The sequence below is a fragment of the Rhineura floridana genome, chromosome 3, assembly GCF_030035675.1.
Source record: "Rhineura floridana isolate rRhiFlo1 chromosome 3, rRhiFlo1.hap2, whole genome shotgun sequence".
NCBI lineage: Eukaryota > Metazoa > Chordata > Lepidosauria > Squamata > Rhineuridae > Rhineura > Rhineura floridana.
The window spans coordinates 231,278,344-231,297,461 of NC_084482.1; the positions used below are offsets into that span (position 1 = coordinate 231,278,344).

Genomic DNA, 19,118 nt, shown 5'->3' on the forward strand with positions numbered 1-19,118 from the left:
CGTGGTTCAGCCGTCCACCCACGTGGGCCTGGACTGCATTTGAGCCTCAGCAGAAACAATCAATCAAACAAAGACAATTCCAAGTAATGAAACAAGATGCAGGGTCAATAATGCCAGCCCAACTTTCAAAGTCCCTGTCGGCATTGCTGGGATGACGTTTCAGGCCAAGTGCTTTGGAGGCTAAAGCGTAAGTTACGTAACGATGATCTTTGCAGAATGATGCCATCAGGGTGGCTTAACCACAGTTGAGTTTAGCTACCCAAACTTGCTTTTGGTTCCAAGAGCGAAGGGAGAATGTGTGCAGCCATAAGAGTTCCTGAGCATGCACAGAGTGCTTCCCCACATCACTGAGTCGCCAGAACAAGCCTTCTGCCGCAGGCGCACACGCAGGCCCCAGAGAGGAGACAGTGGCTCAAGTCCCCAGTATGACGAGTTTCTTTTTCTTTTCAGAAATGTCACCCTAAAGAAATTCTTTGGTCTTATGCCGTTTGCTCCATTTCTTTTTCCAGCTGAGGTCCAACTCAGTACCTGACTGAGCAGGAAGGGCCTTTTGTCTTGGGGGGGCTGGAGTGGTGGCTACCAAGGGAGGCCCCTCCCCCCTCATAATCCCTGCCCGGGCCCTTTTCAATGGGGACAATGGGGCAGGCTCAGCCTGGGTGGTCTTCCAAGCCCTTTTCAGACTGGCTGCCAAAGTCCAGCCAAAGAGGCCCTGCCAAGCCTGTCAGGCTACACCGCCCTTCCCAGACCGGCCCCTCAGCTCCGTGGCTGCCACTTCCCTACAGACCTTTCTTAGAGTTTGGAGGAACCCCCCACTCTTCCTCTCTCCCCGCCAAAGGCAGCATTTGTTCTGTTCCCACCAATGAATAACGTGTATGAAAACTGGCAAGCTTTAGAATCACACAGATCTCTTCATCAAAGAGAAACAGCGAGCTTTCACACCAGGCAAAATACTTTATTGCAGCGGCAGGGGTGGGGGGTACTTGCATTCAGAGTTTATCAGATTTTCCTCTGCCCAAACTCAGGCTGCCAGTTAACCGATTCCCTCTGAACTACGGTTGCCAGGATCAGGGCCTGAGAATGACTCTGTATCTTTAGGAGAAGGGAAAATTCAGCCAAGTGCAGGTGTTCTTGCAACACTGTAATGAGAAAAACCACAAGGTGGAATTCTCCCTTCCCCCTGCACAACTTTTAAAGATACAGAAGATGCCAGGCCCAGCCTCCAAAAAGTCTTCTGTATCTTTAAAAGTCGTGCAGGGGGAAGGGAGAATTCCACCTTGTGGATTTTCCCATTATAATGTTGCAAGAAAACCTGCACTTGGCTGACTTTACCCTTAAAGATACAGGAACATTCTCAGGCCCTAAGCCTGGCAACCCTACTCTGAACACTTTCCCTGTAAACAATTAAGAGAAGGAGAGTCTGGGATCAGGCCCAACAGCCTGCCTAGCCCAGCATCCTGTGTCTCACAGAAGGCAGGCAGAAGCCTCTGGGACAAGCAGGACACACACACAGCGCTCGACTTTGACTCTCTCAGCAGCCAGTAAAGGAACCTTCCTCCTCCCACCTGCCCCTGTTGCAATCTCCAGCTGTTTTGGGTTGCAGCTGCCATCAGTCCCTGCTGGTGTTCCTTGTACTGAGTCAGACCATTGGCCCATCTAGCTAAGTACCGCTTACACTGCCTGGCAGCAGTCAGTGCCTGCCTGGAGATGCTGCCTTTGGGGACTGAGCCTGGGGCCTTCTGGTGCACAGATGCTCTACCCACTGAGCCATGTGGCCCTTCTCCAGCATGGCTAACTTAGGCGCATCAGTTCCAGTGGTTCTACTCTGAGTAGAGCTTAGGTCGAAAGCAGCTCTTGGGCACAGGGTGTGGGGCGGACGGAGAAGCCTCGCAAGGAGGGCGGCTACTTACGGAGTCTCCAAGGGGTGGCCGGTGAGCTTCATCCAGGCGCTCCGCGAAGATCGCTCACAATTTGAATTTTGCAGAATTCCAGAAAATACAGATTGCAACACAATAAAATGCAACATGCAAAAATGAAATAAAGAGAAGCATTTAAAATGCCATTTTATAAAAAAAGCTATACAGCGTTGAGCCCATTCAGTTTATTTTTATTTATTAAATTTATACCCCGCCTTATGGCCAAAAGGCCCTCAAGGCGGCTTACAAAAAAACATGAACATAACAATACATCAATATAACATAAGACATCAATAAAATAATACAATACAGTTGCCCCCCCCAGTGATCTCTCCCCCCCAACAGACCAAGCGGGCCCCTGCTCACAGCCTTCCCTGTCATAGCGGTGAGGGGCATTGGGGGTTCTGTTTAAATCTCTGTAATTATTTCTACATTTTCAGGCAACACAGGCAAACAGTGCAAATCTTTGCCCTGTTGGGGTTTTCTTTGGGGGTTGGAGGTAATGCATGCCCTCTCTTTGGGATCCCAAAGTGGCCACCCCTCCCCCCATTTAACAGACCTATATTTCGCTCCCCCGACCCCGTTCCCTCTCTCTGCGAATAGGTTGGGGGGTTAACAGTGTCGGACTGGGACCTGGGAGGAGGAGATCAGGGTTCAAATCCTCCCACTCGGCCATGCAGGTCACTGGGGGTGACCTTGGGCCAGCCACATCCTCTCAGCCTAACCCACCTCACAGGGTGGTTGTTGTGAGGACAAAATTGGGGAGGGGAAGAACCGCCTAGGGCACCTTGAGCTCCTTGCAGGGAAGGTGGGCTACAAATGTCATAAATAAATGAGTTCCCCTCCCCGCCTTGCACTCTGCCAAGGCACAAGGGAATCTCCTGCAAGCGGCTGTGGGTTTTGGAAGAGCTAATTCAAAAAGGGGGGAGGGAGGAGTCACTTCAGTCTGCACAGTGATTTGGAGGTGGGGGCTCCGTCCCAGTCAACATGCTTGGGGGGCTTCCAAGGAAAGGATGGCCGCCGCGCCGCACCGTGGAGGTAGGTGGTGGTGGCCCCACCTTACTCACGAGTAGCTCTGCACGGGGCCGGACTGCTGCCTGCCTCCCAACCGGTGCAGCTTCCGCGCTCCACCGGACGAGCAGCTGCCTGCAAGCCGCAAAAGGAAAGGGGCGGCGGCGGTTTCGTGACGTCACGGGCGGGGCGATGGGTGGGGAGAACCCCTTTTTCTGTGACGTCAGGGTGGGGGCGGGCAGAGGAAGTGACGCAGGCCTCGGAGGTTCCCACCCCCCTCTCCCACCTCCCCAGGAGAAGAGGAAGAGGAGGAGGAAGAAGCCAGAAGCGCGTTCTGTGGGTCTCGGAGCGGAGGTAAAGCGGAGGGGGAAATGGGGCGGGATGGCGGCAGTGGCAGCAAAGGCGCCCCCTTCCCCTGTCCAGTCTCCTATTGAGGTCTTGGGGGGACGACGGGGGGGGGCAGCCAACAGCGCCTTCCTTCCAGCCCCGAAATCTCTTTTTGCAAGGCTAATAACGCGTTTTAGTTTAGTTTTGCGCTGCTGTTGTTTTTGCAAAGGACTGGGTGACTCTGGCCATGTGCAGAGTGGAGTCCCGAAGCTCTTCTTGGAGCCGGGCATCTGGAAGTGTATGACCTCTCTGAGCTCGCGCTGAGTCTGGAGGGGGGGCTTGTCAGGTGGATCCCCTTGGAAGCCCCCCTACCACCACCACTAGGTTGAAGACCTCGGTCTCGCAGCTTCAGAAGACGGGGTCGGGCATAATGAGGAAGAGTTCCTCCGAGCATGCACGGAGCGCCTTCCTGATTACCACGGAGGGCCTAGGGACGTGCCCCCCTGTAATCTGGGACTCCGAGGCGGCCAGTTTCAAAAGGGCAGGCAGGAGACCCCCGGGTGCAGCCCCCACTTGCACCTCCAGTAAAAAATAACAAGCAGACAACAGACTTCCCTCCCCATTGCCTGGTGCCCCCAAATGTTTTGGACTACAGCTGGTTGGAGCTGATGGGAGTTGTCCGAAACATCTGGAGGGCACAAGGTTGACAGCCCCCATATATTCCTTGCCTCTCATCCAAAAGACTGGACTGCTGAGAACCAGCTTTGCCCACAGAAGGTCCTGGGTCCAATCCCCCCCCCCCCCGGTGAAAGAGCTGCTGCCGGTCAGAGGAGGCCGGCATGACCCAATGACCTTCTCTCTTCTGCCTCTCCCCAAATCCGCAGCCCACCATGGCAACCCCGGCCAACGCCCAGAGCGCCAGCAAGACCTGGGAACTCAGCCTCTATGAGCTGCACCGGACCCCGCAGGTGAGGAGGGCCAGCCGGATGGCCTTAGAGTAGCCCAACACAGTGGGGGTGCCCAATGCAACAGAGCCCATGAGGGGACCGGCCAGGGGTGAGGGGGAGTCGCATTTCCACGAGGGGGGCAGGAAGGAGCCCACTGGGGAGGGCCCCTAATGTGGGTGGGGGTCTTTTTATCCTCTTCCCCCCCCTTCAGAGAGAAAGATCATTGTGTGGTGGAGGGGAAAGATCTTAGATGCCCCCAGGTCCAGTAGGACAGGAATCGCATTCCCTACATTTTGGGGGGCAGAGTGTGCATGGGGAAGTTCTTTTTACCAATTTTAAAAAATATCTGTCTGTTTGCTTTGATGTATTCATTTGTACCCCATGATGCACTTCAGAAAAAATTCCCAGGGTGGCTGGATTTTAAATGGTTAAATATGCTGTGTACTAACCAGCTTTATTCCCTGTTAATTTGATTATAAATTATTTTTACTAGTTTTAACATTTTTACATTGTTGCAGCTTGCCTGGGGACCTTATGGAGAAGCAGGCAAGGGAGGGGGGAAGGAAATCTATTATTATTTATTATTGTTATTATCATCATCAACAGGCCCTGTCTTCATTTGGCTGAATTCTTGTTTTTATTTGTTAATGATTCTGTTTATTTTTTACATTGTACATCACTTAGAGATTTTAAAAATAGCAAGTGCTTAATAAATGCTTTTGAATGGTTCCTTCTCAAACTGGAGGGAGGTAACGAGTGGGGCACCGCAGGGCTCAGTCCTGGGCCCAGTGCTCTTCAACATTTTTATTAATGACTTGGGTGAGGAGGTGCAGGGCATGCTTATCAAATTTGCAGGTGATACAGAATTGGGAGGGATAGCTAATACCTTGGAAGACAGAAACAAAATTCAAAGGCCTCTTGATAGGCTGGAGCAATGGGCTGAAAACAACAGAATGAAATTTAATAGGGACAAGTGCAAAGTTCTACACCTAGGAAAAAGAAGCCAAGTGCACAGTTATAACATGGGGGATATTTGGCTCAGCAATACTACATGCGAGAAGGATCTTGGGATTGTTGCTGATCACAAGCTGAATATGAGCCAACAATGTGATGTGGCTGCAAAAAAGTCAAATGCTATTTTAGGCTGCATTAACAGAAGTATAGTTTCCAAATCCCTCCATTTGGCACTGCTTAGGCCTCATCTTGAGTACTGCATCCAGTTCTGAACACCACACTTTAAGATGGATCCAGACAAACTGGAACAGGTTCAGAGGAAGGCAACAAGGATGATCAGGGGACTGGAAACAAAGCCCTATGAGGAGAGACTGAGAGAACTGGGCATGTTTAGCCTGGAGAAGAGAAGACTGAGGGGAGATATGATAGCACTCTTCAAGTAAATGAAAGGTTGTCACACAGAGGAGGGCCGGGATCTCTTCTCGATCGTCGCAGAGTGCAGGACACGGAATGATGGGCTCAAGTTGCAGGAAGCCAGATTTTGGCTGAACATTGGGAGAAGCCTCCTAACTGTTGGAGCCATACAACAATGGAACCAATGACCTAGGGAGATGGTGGGCTGTCCAACACTGGAGGCATTCAAGAGGCAGCTGGACAGCCACCTGTCAGGAATGCTTTAATATGGATTCCTGCATTGAGCAGGAGGTTGGACTACATGGCCTTAGAGGCCCCTTCCAACTCTACTATTCTAAATAAACAATAATAATAAATTCCCTAGTTCTAGCAAAGAGAGAGAGAGATTAGGGTTTCTTTGCAGGAGGAGAGGGACCTTTTTTTAAAAAAAGTCTATTTTGTTTTTTTCTGAGGATTTCCCTGTCCTTGATGGTCCTGTGTTGACTTTTCACCCTTTTGAAGTGTCCTTGAGAGCCTGCTAGTGAGTCGCAAAAGGGGATAATGAGTTGTGGCCCCCCTGTCCCCCCTCTCCCCCGTTCTATGCCCCCTCCCCGGTTCCTTCTGATTCTGTAGGAGGCCATCATGGACGCCACGGAGATCGCCGTCTCCCCGCGGAGCCTGCATAGCGAGCTGATGTGCCCAATTTGCCTGGACATGCTGAAGCATACCATGACCACCAAGGAGTGTCTGCACCGCTTCTGCTCCGACTGCATCGTGACGGCCCTGCGCAGCGGGTATGAGCCACCATGGGGGGGCAGTGCTCTGCAGGGGGAGCACTGCGTGCGAAGGGGTCTAAGGAGGCCCCTGCTGGGTCAGGCCCCCGGGTGCGCTGAGTCTCGCGTCTGGAGGAGTTTGGAGGCCGCCTGCCTCTTGCTTGCTAAGTGTTGCCTCCACCTCCAGACCAGGTTGGTTGGTTGGTTTCTGATTAAATGGTCCTTGGGTTTATTTATTTATTATTTAATTTGTATCCCAGCCTTCCTCCCATCAGGAGCCCAGGGTGGCAAACAAAGTGCTAAAAACACTTTAAAACATCATAAAAACAGATCTTAAAATACATTAAAACAAAACAGTGTTATAAAAACAACTTTAAAAAAGGGTTAAAAACATTATTAAAAAAAACATACTAAGCAATTCTAACACAGACGCAGACTGGGATAGGTCTCAACCTAAAAGGCTTGTTGAAAGAGGAAAGTCTTCAAAAGGCACCAAAAAGATAGCAGAGATGGCGCCTGCCTAATATTCAAGGGGAGGCAATTCCACAGGGTAGGTGCCCCCACACTAAAGGTCCGCTTCCTATATTGTGCAGAATGGACCTCCTGATAAGACGGTATCTGCAGGAGGCCATCATCTGCAGAGTGCACTGATCAGCTGGGTATATAAGGGGTAAGACGGTCTTTCAGGTATCCTGGTCCCGAGGGTTGAGGGTGTGTGTGTGTGGAGGGCAGTTGTAGCACAGACTGGGCACTGGAGAAATGTTAGATCAGCCGTGGCCAACCTGGAGCCCTCCAGACATTTCAGACTGCAGCTCCCATCAGTCCCAGCCAGCATCATGCTTCGCAGTGTTGTCTGGGGCTGATGGGAGTTTCAGTCCAAAATGTCTGAAGGGCACCAGGTTGGCAAGGCCCTGTTGAGGGACTGGGATTGTCCCTCTGGACCAAGCTCAGGCGCAAAGGGCCTTGCCAAGTTCAGGCATTTCTGAAGGATCCCACTTCTTTGTTTACATCGACCAGGAGTGTTGCTCCGTGGGAGATGTTGGTCATTCTGCCTTCTACTCTGGCCCCCTCACCTGAGCTTTGCCCACAATTGTCTTCTTCCTCGTGTTGGCACTGGTGCCCGGCCAGGGCGGCATCATGGGTGCTGTCTGGGTGCGGCGTTCAGATTGAGGTGGCCAGTGTGAGGCCTCCACATACTGTTGGACCATCGTCATCAGGATGCTTGATTTTATTTGTATGCCTTGTGTACCACCTTGGTATATTTTTCATGAAAGTGCAGATTATAAGTACGTAAAAGACCGTCGCTCGGGGGCAAAGCAGGACATGGAATAATGGGCTCAAGTTGCAAGAAGCCAGATTTCAACTGGACATCAGGAAAAACTTCCTAACTGTTAGAGCCATACGACAATGGAACCAATGACCTAGAGAGGTAGTGGGCTCTCCAACACTGGAGGTATTCAAGAGGCAGCTGGACAGCCATCTGTTGGGGATGTTTTGATCTGGATTCCTGCATTGAGCAGGGGGTTGGACTGGATGGCCTTATAGGCCCCTTCCAACTCTACTATTCTATGATTCTATGAAATCCAGGTGAATAAACTTTTTCACCCCACGGTCTGCATTCTCTTCTGGGACTTTCTGGGGCCTTCCGTGTGGGAGCATCTCCCAGGGGGTCTAAACAGGGGTTCCCAAGTGGTGGCCCATGAGCTTCATTCAGGTAGTCTATGGCATGTTCACATTGAACATTCATACTGATTTTTCATTGTATTTTATCGTATTGCATTTTGATTTCTATGGAAATGAAAGAAGCCATCAAAATAAGTGCTGCCTGGATAGACCAAAGGTCTGAATTGGTAGAAAGTAGTTTCCTGTTATCCTACAGGGCTGTGCTTGCTGCTGGGAGGTGGGAGTGTGACAACATCTGGAAGGGGTAGATGATTCTGCCCAAAGTTAACAGGGACCACTAATTTTCACCACTTTTAGCTGTTGCTATTTCTGACTGGAATGGAAAGAACTTTTCAATGGTGCTCAGATTTGGCCTGTTGGAGTTAGGAGGGATTTGCTCCCCATGTAAATATTTGAGGCCCCCTCTGCACCATTTTCTTTGGGTTTCAGCGGCTCCTCTGTATTTTATTCATGCTCTGGCTTTTGAGATAAAAGATGTCCATGTTGCTTCCAATACATGTAATAAAAAATAGTACTGCAAATAATTGAAAGGTGCTTCATGGAATATGTCAGCATAACGTTTTTAGAAAAGAAGTCAGGGCCCCTGTGCCTCCATCCAGCTTCTGTAAGTTCTGGTTGCTAACTGAGGATCTTCCCCCCCCCCCCCCCGGCCTGGTCTCCCTTGTGCAAAACAGTTGCTGCTTAAGGGCCTGTCCAAGCACAGCTTCAGATCCTCATTCGGCAGCTGATTTTGTCATTGCAATTCTTACTTGTTTCCACCCAGCATTTCTTTTTTAAAAATCACACCAAACAATCTGCAAAGATGAGGGGACACAATCAAAATAGGAAAAACGAGCTTGCAATACAAAATAATAACCACCACAACACACACACACACATAGGGGTGTAGCCGTCCAGGGTCTCAGGGGGGTCTTAGACCCTTTACTTTTTTGGGAGCAGTGTCCCAGTGTCACCAGCATCCTGCAAGTCAATCAATATTAAAGGAAGAGTCTCCTATCATGCTTCCTTGTCCCTTCCTGCTGACTGGAGCCAATCAGAGTGAAAGGAGGTAAGTCAGCCACCGAGAAGACTCTTCTCAGTAGCTAACATTCTTCCCTTTCATGCTTATTGCCTCCAAAGGATGTCTGTTGTTGTGGGATAGGGACCTCATGCTCAACTCAGCAGCAAAAAAAAGGGGAGGGGGTGTGGCTGTGACTATCATGAAGTGAGTGTGCACATCTGAATTTGCCACTGCGCTATTGCGCATATACATATATTCAGGGCACATTCTGGATTCAGTTTGGGAGGAGGGAGAATCTGCTGCACTAATCTGGGAGTTGGGGGCTGCATCCATTCCCCCCCATTACATTTGCAGCCTGTTCTCACTCCACAGAACCAAGGGCTGGTAGCAGCAATTCATGGTAAAATGTCCGAAGCTTTTGGAATCCTCTAGCTGGGGGGATTTGTGACCCTTTCTGGTCCCTGTTGCCCCCCCCCCCGCTGCCCCACACCACCTGTTTTATTTTACTTTATTTGGTTTGCTGCAGGAATAAAGAGTGTCCGACATGTCGCAAGAAGCTGGTCTCCAAGCGCTCCCTGCGGCCCGACCCCAACTTCGACGCCCTCATCTCCAAGATTTACCCTAGCCGGGACGAGTACGAGGCACACCAGGACCGGGTCCTGGCCAAGCTCAACCGGCTGCACAACCAGCAGGCCCTGCGCAGCAGCATGGAGGAGGGCCTCAAGATGCAGGCCATGAACAGGTGGGTGCTCCGGGGGAGTCTGCACCGGCCACGGGAGTCGGTGTGGGTCTTTGTCCTTGGACACCAGCCGGGTCCCTTCGGGAGCCACTCCACATCTTTCCAGTTCAACTAGTTACTTGGGATTGAAGCAGAACAGCTGGAAACCAAAGTTCTGCTTTCCCCAATTTCCTCTGGCGGGGAATCTAAAAAACAGAAAGAGACTAAATTTATAAGCCTATTTATTTATTATTAATTTCTCTCCTCCCTTTCCACCCAAAGGAACCCAGGGCGGCAAACATCAAAATGTTTTAAAAAAGAAAGAATTAAAACCAGTCAAAAAAATCTGAAATCATTTAAAAGGAATGACATGCCCTCACAGTTGCTAATGTCAAAGTTGCCATGCCCTTAGAAGCCCCCTCCAGAATGGCTTAACTGGGGAAGGGGCCGTAGCTCACAGAGAGAGCGTCTGCTGTGCAGGCAAAGGGTCCCCGGCTCAGCCCCTAGCCTGGCCTGGGGATGTCCCCCTGAGGTGGAACCCTGGCTAGCTACTGCCAGTCACTGTAGGGAACTCCTTACGTTCCTATGACTGAGCTGCCAAACCGTGGGCAGATGCTCGTAGGGGTTTTCATGCAGGACACCTATTAAAGTTTAATTCTCAAAAAAGAGAAAGCCTCTCTTTATTTTCAGCCAGGTTCAGGTGCAATTTGCCAGCAGAGCCGCCCTGTCTGAAGGGGTGAAGTCTGCCCATCTCCAGAATGATAACTGACTGTACTGTTTAGAAGTGGGTAGCCCAGGAATCAGTGTGTGTGGGGGGGAGAGAATTGATCCCCAGGAAAGGGTTCCAGAAATAACCCTGTTGCCCCCCAGGGTCATGGGTGGGGGGTCTTCTTCTGTCCCTTCCACAGGAATTTTGGAGATGCAACTTCTTCTCCACGGACTTGCGTAGCAGAAGGGGTGATGGGGGGAAGCAAAGACTTTTTAATATCTATGTTAACGTCCCTCCCACAAATCCCTGTGATTAGGAGCTCTGGAGAATAATTCACTGTGATTAAAACCTAGACCCATCCATCAGGATGAAAGATTCCCTGCACACACATGTACACACCTCCTCCCCACTCAAGCTGAGGGTATTTCCTTAGACAGCTTGGTTTTAGTATCATACAATAGTAGAGTTGGAAGGGGCCTACAAGGCCATCCAGTCCAACCTACTGCTCAATGCAGGAATCCAAATCAAAGCATTCCGGACAGATGGCTGTCCAGCTGCCTCTTGAAGGCCTCTCTAGGTAATTGGTTTCATTGGTTCCATTGTCGTATGGCTCTAACAGTTAGGAAGCTTTTCCTGATGTCCAGTTGAAATCTGGCTTCCTGCAACTTGAGCCCATTATTCCGTGTCCTGCACTCTGGGACGATCGAGAAGAGATCCCGGCCTTCCTCTATGTGACAACCTTTCATGTACTTGAAGAGTGCTATCGTATCTCCCCTCAGTCTTCTGTTCTCCAGGCTAAACGTGCCCAATTCTTTCAGTCAGAAAAAGTTTTGCTTTTTTTTTAAAGGCAGCATGTTGAGGGCACCTAAATCCACAGAGTGACTCAGGACTTTATGGAGTTTCTTTATGGTGCAATCCAACTTAGGGTGCATGAAAACCTCACCCGAATCACCTCTGTCCATGTCATAATTCAGGAGAGCACAGAGCTGGTGCATGCCCCCCAGTAGCTGGGCTGTGGTGTGTGGTGGGCTCAAGGCCACAACTGGCCTCCAAGGTCCTACTTCCCCCGCCGTGTATTTATTTCTTTAAAATGTTTATGTGTTGCCTTTGAGGGTGAAAACCCTCCCAAGGTGGTTTTTCATAGAAAAGGTGGAACATAAAACCCACAGTACCTTGCCCTGATGCAATGCAGTCATTTCAAGCAGCAGTTAAAACATTTTATAGTCCAGCTGGACAGTCAGATGAAACCAGCATGTTTAATTTAAGAGAGAGCAATTTTTAAAGTGGCAAGAAGAACCATTAAAACCCAGAAATCCAGGTTAGCACAACTAAAAGCACCTCAAAGTGAATGGGTTTAAAAGCTGGCGCTGATGGTGCACCAAATGTAGATTCCTTGGGAAGGGAATTCTGCATCTGTGGGGCCACCAGGAGAAAGGCCCTGTCTCCCATCTGTGCCTGCCTGGTTTACCTTGAATGGTGGCCAGAGATCAGGGCCTCTGAGGCCTGATCTTAAGACCTGGGAGGGTCTTAACATTTCCTGACCCCCGAGCCATTCTGGGCTTAAAAGTTAATACCAGCACTTTAAACTGGTGCATCAGGACTCGTCCCGTCCCACACAGCTCCTGTCCTTTCTTTGGCCTGCTTTGGTTGGGTTAGCCCTACCCCATCCAGGTGTGCCTCCATTCTCCTCCTGGTGATTTCATTCATTCGTTCATTCATTTTGCAAGATTTATAGAACTGTTAATGAAAAATATCTGTAAGCGGCTTACATAAAATAGTACAAAATACTCATTTTTCAAAAATAGTGATAAGAAGAGTAGACAATAAAATTAACAAAACAGAGATAAAATGAACAGATTTTAGAAATGAAGTTACCTGTCTTTTGCAAGTTCTCGCCGGTGGGATGGGAGGAGATGCCACAAATTAATTCTGCTCACCCCTCTTTCTGCCCCCCTCCAGGGGTCAGCGCATACGGAAGCACCCCCAGGAGTCAGACAACACCACCTTCAGTGGGGCAGAAGACAACTGCGACAGCCGTTCACACCTCAGCAACGTCTCGGCCCCCAGCCAGCCTGAGGCCGGGCCCAGCCGCAAACGTTTGCAACTCTCAGACGAGTCCTGCCCGGAGCCAGAGACCTCTCAAGAGGGGGGCAGGGGGAGCCCCGAGCCAGGAGCCGAGCCCAGCAACAGCGAGATCGAGCTGGTCTTCCGGCCCCACCCGGTCTTGGTGGAAAAGGGGGCCTACTCTCAGACCAGGTGAGCACCAGGTGGGGAGGGCGGCCTTTCCTTCCCCCCCCCGGTCCCTCTCAGTGGGTCCTTCCCGGAGAGCTCTGAACCCCCCCCCCCCGATCTGCCTGCCGATGGTGCAGAAAAGGGCAGCCAAAGCAGTCAAGTGGGTCGAACATCTCCTTTGCCAGGGAAGGTTGCAGCATTTGGGGCTTTTCAGGCAGCGGGGTGGAGGCGTCTGAAGTGGAGAAAGTAGACAGGCCTCTCTCATGTAAGAGCCCACAGAGACCATCCCATGAAGCTGAATGCTGGGAGATTCAGGACAGAGAAACACGAAAATAACTTCTTCACGCAGCGCATAGTTAAACTGTGGAACTCACTCCCACAAGAGGCAGTGGTGGCCACTAACTTGGAGGGCTTGAAAAGAGGGTTAGGCAAATTCGTGGAGGAGGAGACAGCTCTCAGTGGCTACTAGCCACGTTGGCTAAGTTCTTCTTCCACTGGTGGGAGGCCTCTGCATGCCTGTTGCTGGAAACCGCAGGAGGGGAGGTTGATGCTGGGGCATTCAGGGCCTGCTTGTGTTTCTAGGTGAGTAAAAATGGCTGGAGATTGTATAATCCCATTAAAGCCGTTCCCCAGCCCCTTAAATGCCCGGCGGACACTTGAGTAAACAGTCTTCTGAAAAAGGCAACCTCTTGCCAGTGGTCCACAGGGAGGAAACCCGAGTGCAGAGGGGCCCGTGGCCAGTTTTGAGGGGTTCTTGGCAAAGTGACCTTTGGATGGACCCTTGCCTGACATTGTTGCCTGCACACACACAGCAGTGGGCTGGCCAGCAAAAGTGGCCAGCAACTGGCTGCTGACCATTTCTATTACCCTGAAAGCCCTGCCAGGGCATCATCCGCAGGGCATGTGGGACACTGAAGATGGTGGGCCCCAGAGGTGGCTGCAAGAGAGGGAGGGCCCAGCCCTAGATCCAGTGGCAATGCTGGTGGGCCCTTCTGGGGCCTGTCAGTATTAAGTAGCTTTTAAGTAGAGACCTCATCCCAGTCTGCATCGGCGTTGAAATTGCTTTGTAAGATGTTTTTAAAAGTTTTTAAAGATGTTTTAATACATTTTAATGTCTGTTTTCGGAGCCAGCATGGTGTAGTGGTTAAGGTGTTGGACTACGACCTGGGAGATCAGGGTTCGACTCCCCACCCAGCCACGAAGCTCCCTGGGTGACCCTGGGCCAGTCACAGCCTCTCAGCCTCAGAGGGAGGCAATGGGAAACCCCCTCTGAATACCGCTTGCCATGAAAACCCTGCTCATAGGGTCACCATAAATCGGGATCGACTTGAAGGCAGTCCGTTTCCATTTCAATGTCTCTTTACGATATTTTCAAGTGTTTTTAGTGTTTTTGTTTGCCGCCGTGCGCTCCTCCTGGGATGTAAATTTAATGAATAACAATACGCTGACCAGCAGTTCCCCAGCACAGCACAGCATGTCTCTCTCCCAGGCGTCCCTGGAGATGCTGCCTTTGGGGTTGAACCTGGCACCAGCACGCAGAGCTCTGCCACTCAGCCGGAGCTGCCATCTGGGCGCCGGCTGATGATGGATGCTAGACGTGGGGGTGGGCGCTATATAGAGAACACACCGGTGTGGGACCTTGCTGTGGCCTTTGCCCCATGAAGATGTCCTTGGTTGATTTTGGAGATTGCAAATGGAGTTAGGGAAGCCGGTGAGCTCTTCCGGCGTCTGGCTTCCAAAGGCTTTCTAGGGAGCAGAACGGGCTGTGTGTGTGAGTGTGTTCTGGGGGAGCAGCAGGGTTCCTCTGATCCTCAGCTGAGAATCCCAAGACTCCCCTTTCCATCAAAGGTGGACTCTTCCCTCATCTTATCTCCCCTCCCCGACTTCTGTCTCCCCCCTTTTTCCAGGTATGTCAAGACCACGGCTAACGCGACGGTGGATCACCTCTCCAAATACCTGGCCTTGCGCATCGCCCTGGAGGAAGCCCCTGTCCCCGGCCCCGAAGCCCCCGGCCTGGAAGCCGTGAGCGAGAAGCAGTACACCATCTACATCACCACGGCTGGGGGAGCCTTCACGGTAATGGAGGGGGGCATGGAGGAGGGGGCGGGGCAGAGGAGAGAAGTTCAGAGCGGGAGATACGGCTGCTGATGAGGGCAGGGGAGGCTGTGGGTTCAAGGCGCAGCAGCTCCACCCACATGGAGGGCTGCCATCTATCGGAGCTGGTGAACTTTCCTGGGAAGAGTTCATGGACAGCCGTGGGGTGGGGAATTGTACTTTTCCTTCTGATGTCTCACTTACAGCCCGGCGTTCTTTGTTCCTGGTAACATTTGGGAGTTTTCCTTTCCCTGTCCTGCTGGACAGTGGGAATCAATCAGGGAGTCTTGTGGCATATCTTGGGAAGCGGCGTTTGCCTGCTGTTGGGGGTCTGTCACTGCTGTGTTGGGAGGGGCCAGGGAAGGACTTACTTCCGGGTCGAATTCGCCCAGCATATCTCTTTTCTCTGCCTTTGCGTGCAGCGCATAGACTGGCTCACTCGGCTGAGTCATCTGTGTTGCCCAGCAAGACGGCTCTTGGCACCCCAAGTGGCTCTGCTCTTTGGACATGTTTTGACCTGGGTTTGACCACCAGAGGTGCCTTCCGGATGTTGCTGGACTCCAGCCTCAGCAAACAGCACGGCCAACAGTTGGGAAGAGTGATGATGGGAGGTGGAGTTGAGGTGCTAAGGGTTAGTCACCTCTGCGCTTGCACGGTCCGTGGACTGTCGTTTGGGCAACAAGTTGGACTTCAGTTGTTACTGATTTGTATATCGCTTACATTCCAAAAGGGCTTCTAAGCGGTTTACAAGTATAAAATCAATTATAAATACTGTATCTGCACATAACTAAAATACACAATAAAGCAATTCCATCAAAACATTAAAAACATTCATAGTTAAAATATACAATAAAACACTCTCATTTTTTTAAAAAAGCACAACAATTAAAACAGCCAAAAGAGCAATTAAAGCAGTTCAAGTTCAGGGGGATGCTGGCTGAAACAGTCCCGTCTTCAAGAGCCGGCGGCATGCCAGTGCTGATGGGTGTCTCCCATGTTTCAGCAGCGGGGGCGTTCCACCATGCCGGGGCCAACGGTGATGAAGTCGTGTCTGCTGGTCAGGGTGTGGCAAAACTAACGGGGTTCCGTTTGCTGATGGCTTCATGCCCATAATGGCGGGCTTGGTGATTTCCAGCTGGGGTTGGGGCCAGGTCTTCCCCTGCCTTGCCCACGGGGTTGGGGTTGCACTTGCTGGTCTTAATGCCATTGGTTTTCTGTCATTCTTCCTTCCTTCCCTGCCTCTGCTCAGACGCTGAACGGATCCGTGACGCTGGAACTGGTGAACGAGAAGTACTGGAAGCTGAGCAAGCCCCTGGAGCTTTACTATGCCCCCACCAAGGAACAGAAGTGACCCCTGAGCGCCCAAAGCATTGGACAACAGCAAGAGGGGGGTGTAGAGGCACTGGCTTCGCATCCCCCCATGGGGGACTCTCCAAGGCTGCGAGAGGATCTGGACAAGGAAGAAGGCGCTTTGCAGGGGGGAGGGAGTGCCTAGCTGCAGGAGCCTGAATGGCTGACGCTGGTCCCCCAGCCCAAGTCACAGCTCCTGCCCCCTTGCCCCCATCAAGCCAAGACTGATGCCCTCAGGAGGAGGGGGGCTACCCCTCTGGTTTTGGCACCCCCTCCCCACAATGACTGATGCCCCCCTGTTGGTGTTGGGCCGGTGTATGGGGGGGCAGCTCCTGACAGGGTGGGGGGTGGGGGCACTGCTTGGATCCGCTTTTCCTTTTTTGGCCTTTTTGCAGCTGTTTTTGTGGAATTGAATTCATCACAGAACTTCTGGCATCTTTGTCGGGCCATGTCTGGAGCCTGCCCCCCCTTGCTGGGCGTGGGTGTCCGCGTGCGTGTGTGGAATGAGCAAGGCAACCCCACCGATCCAAAAGTGGGTCCTGGCCTAGGAGACCCCCACCCCCGGCCAGGGGAGCAGAGCTGGGTGCAAGATCCAGCAATGGGGCATCGTTGTGGCCCCTTGGGATGTTGTGGGACTCAACGCCCAGTAGCGCAGGTTTCTTGGGGGGGATAATGATGATGGGACCTGCAGCCCATGCTCAGCTCAAGGGCCACAGGTGTCCCTGCCCTGGGGGGGAATTCTTGACCCCCCCTAACACGTGACTCTGCCTACTTCCCTAGCAGAAGGAAGTTCCCAGTTCAGCTGGATCTGGGGTAAGGGCCATGTTGCTCAGTGGGCAATGCACCTTCATTACATGCAGCTGTTTTGGTCCAGGCAGGGCTGGGAATGACCTCTGGGAGCTGCTCCCAGTCAGTGTACACAGTACTGAGTTAGATGGACCCTGGGCCTGCCTTGGTATAAAGTGCATGCCTCTGTTCCTCCCCGTAGAGTAATGGGGGGTGGGACAAGACAGGTGAGCCGAGGACTGTGCCTCCTGCTGGGTGAGGCCACGGAGCCACCTGGCCTAGCCCAGCTCTGCCCCAGACAGCAATGGCTTTCCAGGCCCTCAGCCCCTTCCCAGCTCTTTTGAGTTGCCAGGATCTGTGCTGTCTTGGGGAAGGGCAGTATCTCAGTGGTTAGAGGATCTGCCTTGCACGCAGAAGGTCCCAGGTTCAAGACCCGATGGCGGCATCTCCAGGTAGGGACCCCAGAGAGCCACTGCTGCCAGTCAGTGTGGGTGGTACTGAGCTAGATGGTCCGAAAGGTCTGACTCTGCACGGGGCAGCTCCCCATGTTGTGCATGATTGCAAAGCGGGGGGGGGGGCTCTGCCGCTGAGCTCTGGACCCCTCCACAATAGGATTGACCTTCAGATGTTGCTGATTTGCCGGAGGCGTCTATTTTCATGCTGGAATTTGCGTATTTGACAGCTTTCAGAACATGTTTTGCAGTTTCTTCTCTAAATCTCTGGTTCACTAAGAATTGCTCAGGAAATCCCTCAATTTCCTTACTTTAAGGCTGCAAGGAGCAGTGAAGGCCTTCAGCCCACAGACCCGCAAGGACCAAGTTGTGGGGAGCTACACACTCGCGCTTTCTCTCTGCATGGGGCTCTGATGAGAGTTCAAAGCACCTGGAGGGCACCAGGTTGGGCTACGCCAAGAGACGGTGCAGATGTTTTCTTTCCAGCCTAGATGTGGGCCATATTTTTTTCTACCCATTAGAGAAGAGCTTGTAATCCCAACTTCAATTGCCCCACACCTAAAGGGAATGCCCTAGGATTTTGGACTCGGGGGTCCCCTGGGATGCATGTGTGGGGCTTTGAACCCACGGCTGCCTTCTGCTGAGTGAGACCTTTGGTCTATTAAGGCCTGGATGGTTTTCCGAAGGGCAGCCCGCTCTCCCAGGGTTTTGTGCAAAGGTTCCTTCCACCACCTGCTGTCTCAGGGCTATTGCAAGCTCTGGGAAGCTTCAAGTTGCTAGGTCTCAAGGAATTTAGATTTTTCTTCTCTTGCACATCCTGGTTCCCTCACTATTCAACAAAGACCAGCGGTATTTTGCTGCAGCCAACAGGGATTTAACGAAGAGGTGTAGCTGGTTAAAAGCCCCTTTGGTCACTCTGTTTGAACTCTTGGGAGTTCTCTGGTTGAAACAACCCAGGAGGTTTCCCTTCTCATCCCCCCTCCCTCCCCCCTTGCTGTGTTAAAACTGGACAGTTTGAATTAACTATGCAATTAAAAGTTCAGCTGTGCTTATTCTGCATAATTCATGTTGCTGCTCTGCGAGCTTCTTGGTAGCACCGCAAGGTGTTTTCGCAGGATGCCGAAGCTCAGCTGTGGCTCAGGGGTTTGGGCACCTGCCTTCATTGCAAAAGGTCTTGGGTTCAATCTCTGGCGGCATCTCCAGGAAAGACTTTGCAAGGACCCCTGCCTGAAACTCAGGAGAACTGCTGTCACTCAGTGCGGACCTAGATGGACTGGTGGATGGAGCGTGGTGTGCAGGAGTTATTGAGGGCTCTTGAAATGGCTCAATGCCCCCCTCTCTGTACCTTCAAGCTTAGCATCTGTAAAGGGGCTATCCATAAACCTGCTTCTTTAAAAACTGAATTGTGAAGAAAGACAAACTGAGCTGCCCATTAAGTGGGATTCAGCATCAGAAATGCACATGTAATATAACCAGGAAGTCTTCCACCTCCTCAGACCCAGGATCCCCTTTTAACCCCACCAAGCACCTGCAACCCCACTTCTTCATTTATCATCAAGGGGAAGGGACCATAGATCAGTGGCATCAGCTTTGCATGCATCCTGGAGAGCCGCTGCTGGTCCATGCAGACAGTACTGACCTAGATGGGCCAGAGGTTTCATTCGGTCGCTTAGGCAACTTCCTCTGTGCCTATATATTTGTGAGCCACTGCCCCCCACCCCTACCTGAGACCAGGCCATGACCCAGTAGCAAGTCCTGACCCACCAGTTAAGGACC

At 51.7% G+C, this 19,118-nt stretch overlaps 1 protein-coding gene across 1 annotated transcript; it reads left to right on the plus strand.

The window, feature by feature from the left end:
- The first annotated feature begins 3,156 nt into the window (after positions 1-3,156).
- On the plus strand, positions 3,157-18,390 carry RING1 (ring finger protein 1). Its single transcript, XM_061621562.1, has 7 exons — positions 3,157-3,278; positions 4,136-4,219; positions 6,179-6,339; positions 9,528-9,743; positions 12,388-12,684; positions 14,568-14,736; positions 16,004-18,390. The coding sequence occupies exons 2-7, from the start codon at positions 4,142-4,144 to the stop codon at positions 16,103-16,105; spliced, it is 1,023 nt and encodes a 340-aa protein (XP_061477546.1). The 5' UTR covers positions 3,157-3,278; positions 4,136-4,141; the 3' UTR covers positions 16,106-18,390.
- The last annotated feature ends 728 nt before the right edge of the window (positions 18,391-19,118 follow it).

Bases quoted from the DNA above. Each gene is read 5' to 3' on its own strand.
- RING1 (XM_061621562.1), top strand. From the start codon at position 4,142: ATGGCAACCCCGGCCAACGCCCAGAGCGCCAGCAAGACCTGGGAACTC. The intron at 12,685-14,567 runs GTGAGCACCAGG...CCCTTTTTCCAG, and splicing joins GGGGCCTACTCTCAGACCAG to GTATGTCAAGACCACGGCTA. The intron at 14,737-16,003 runs GTAATGGAGGGG...GCCTCTGCTCAG, and splicing joins CGGCTGGGGGAGCCTTCACG to ACGCTGAACGGATCCGTGAC.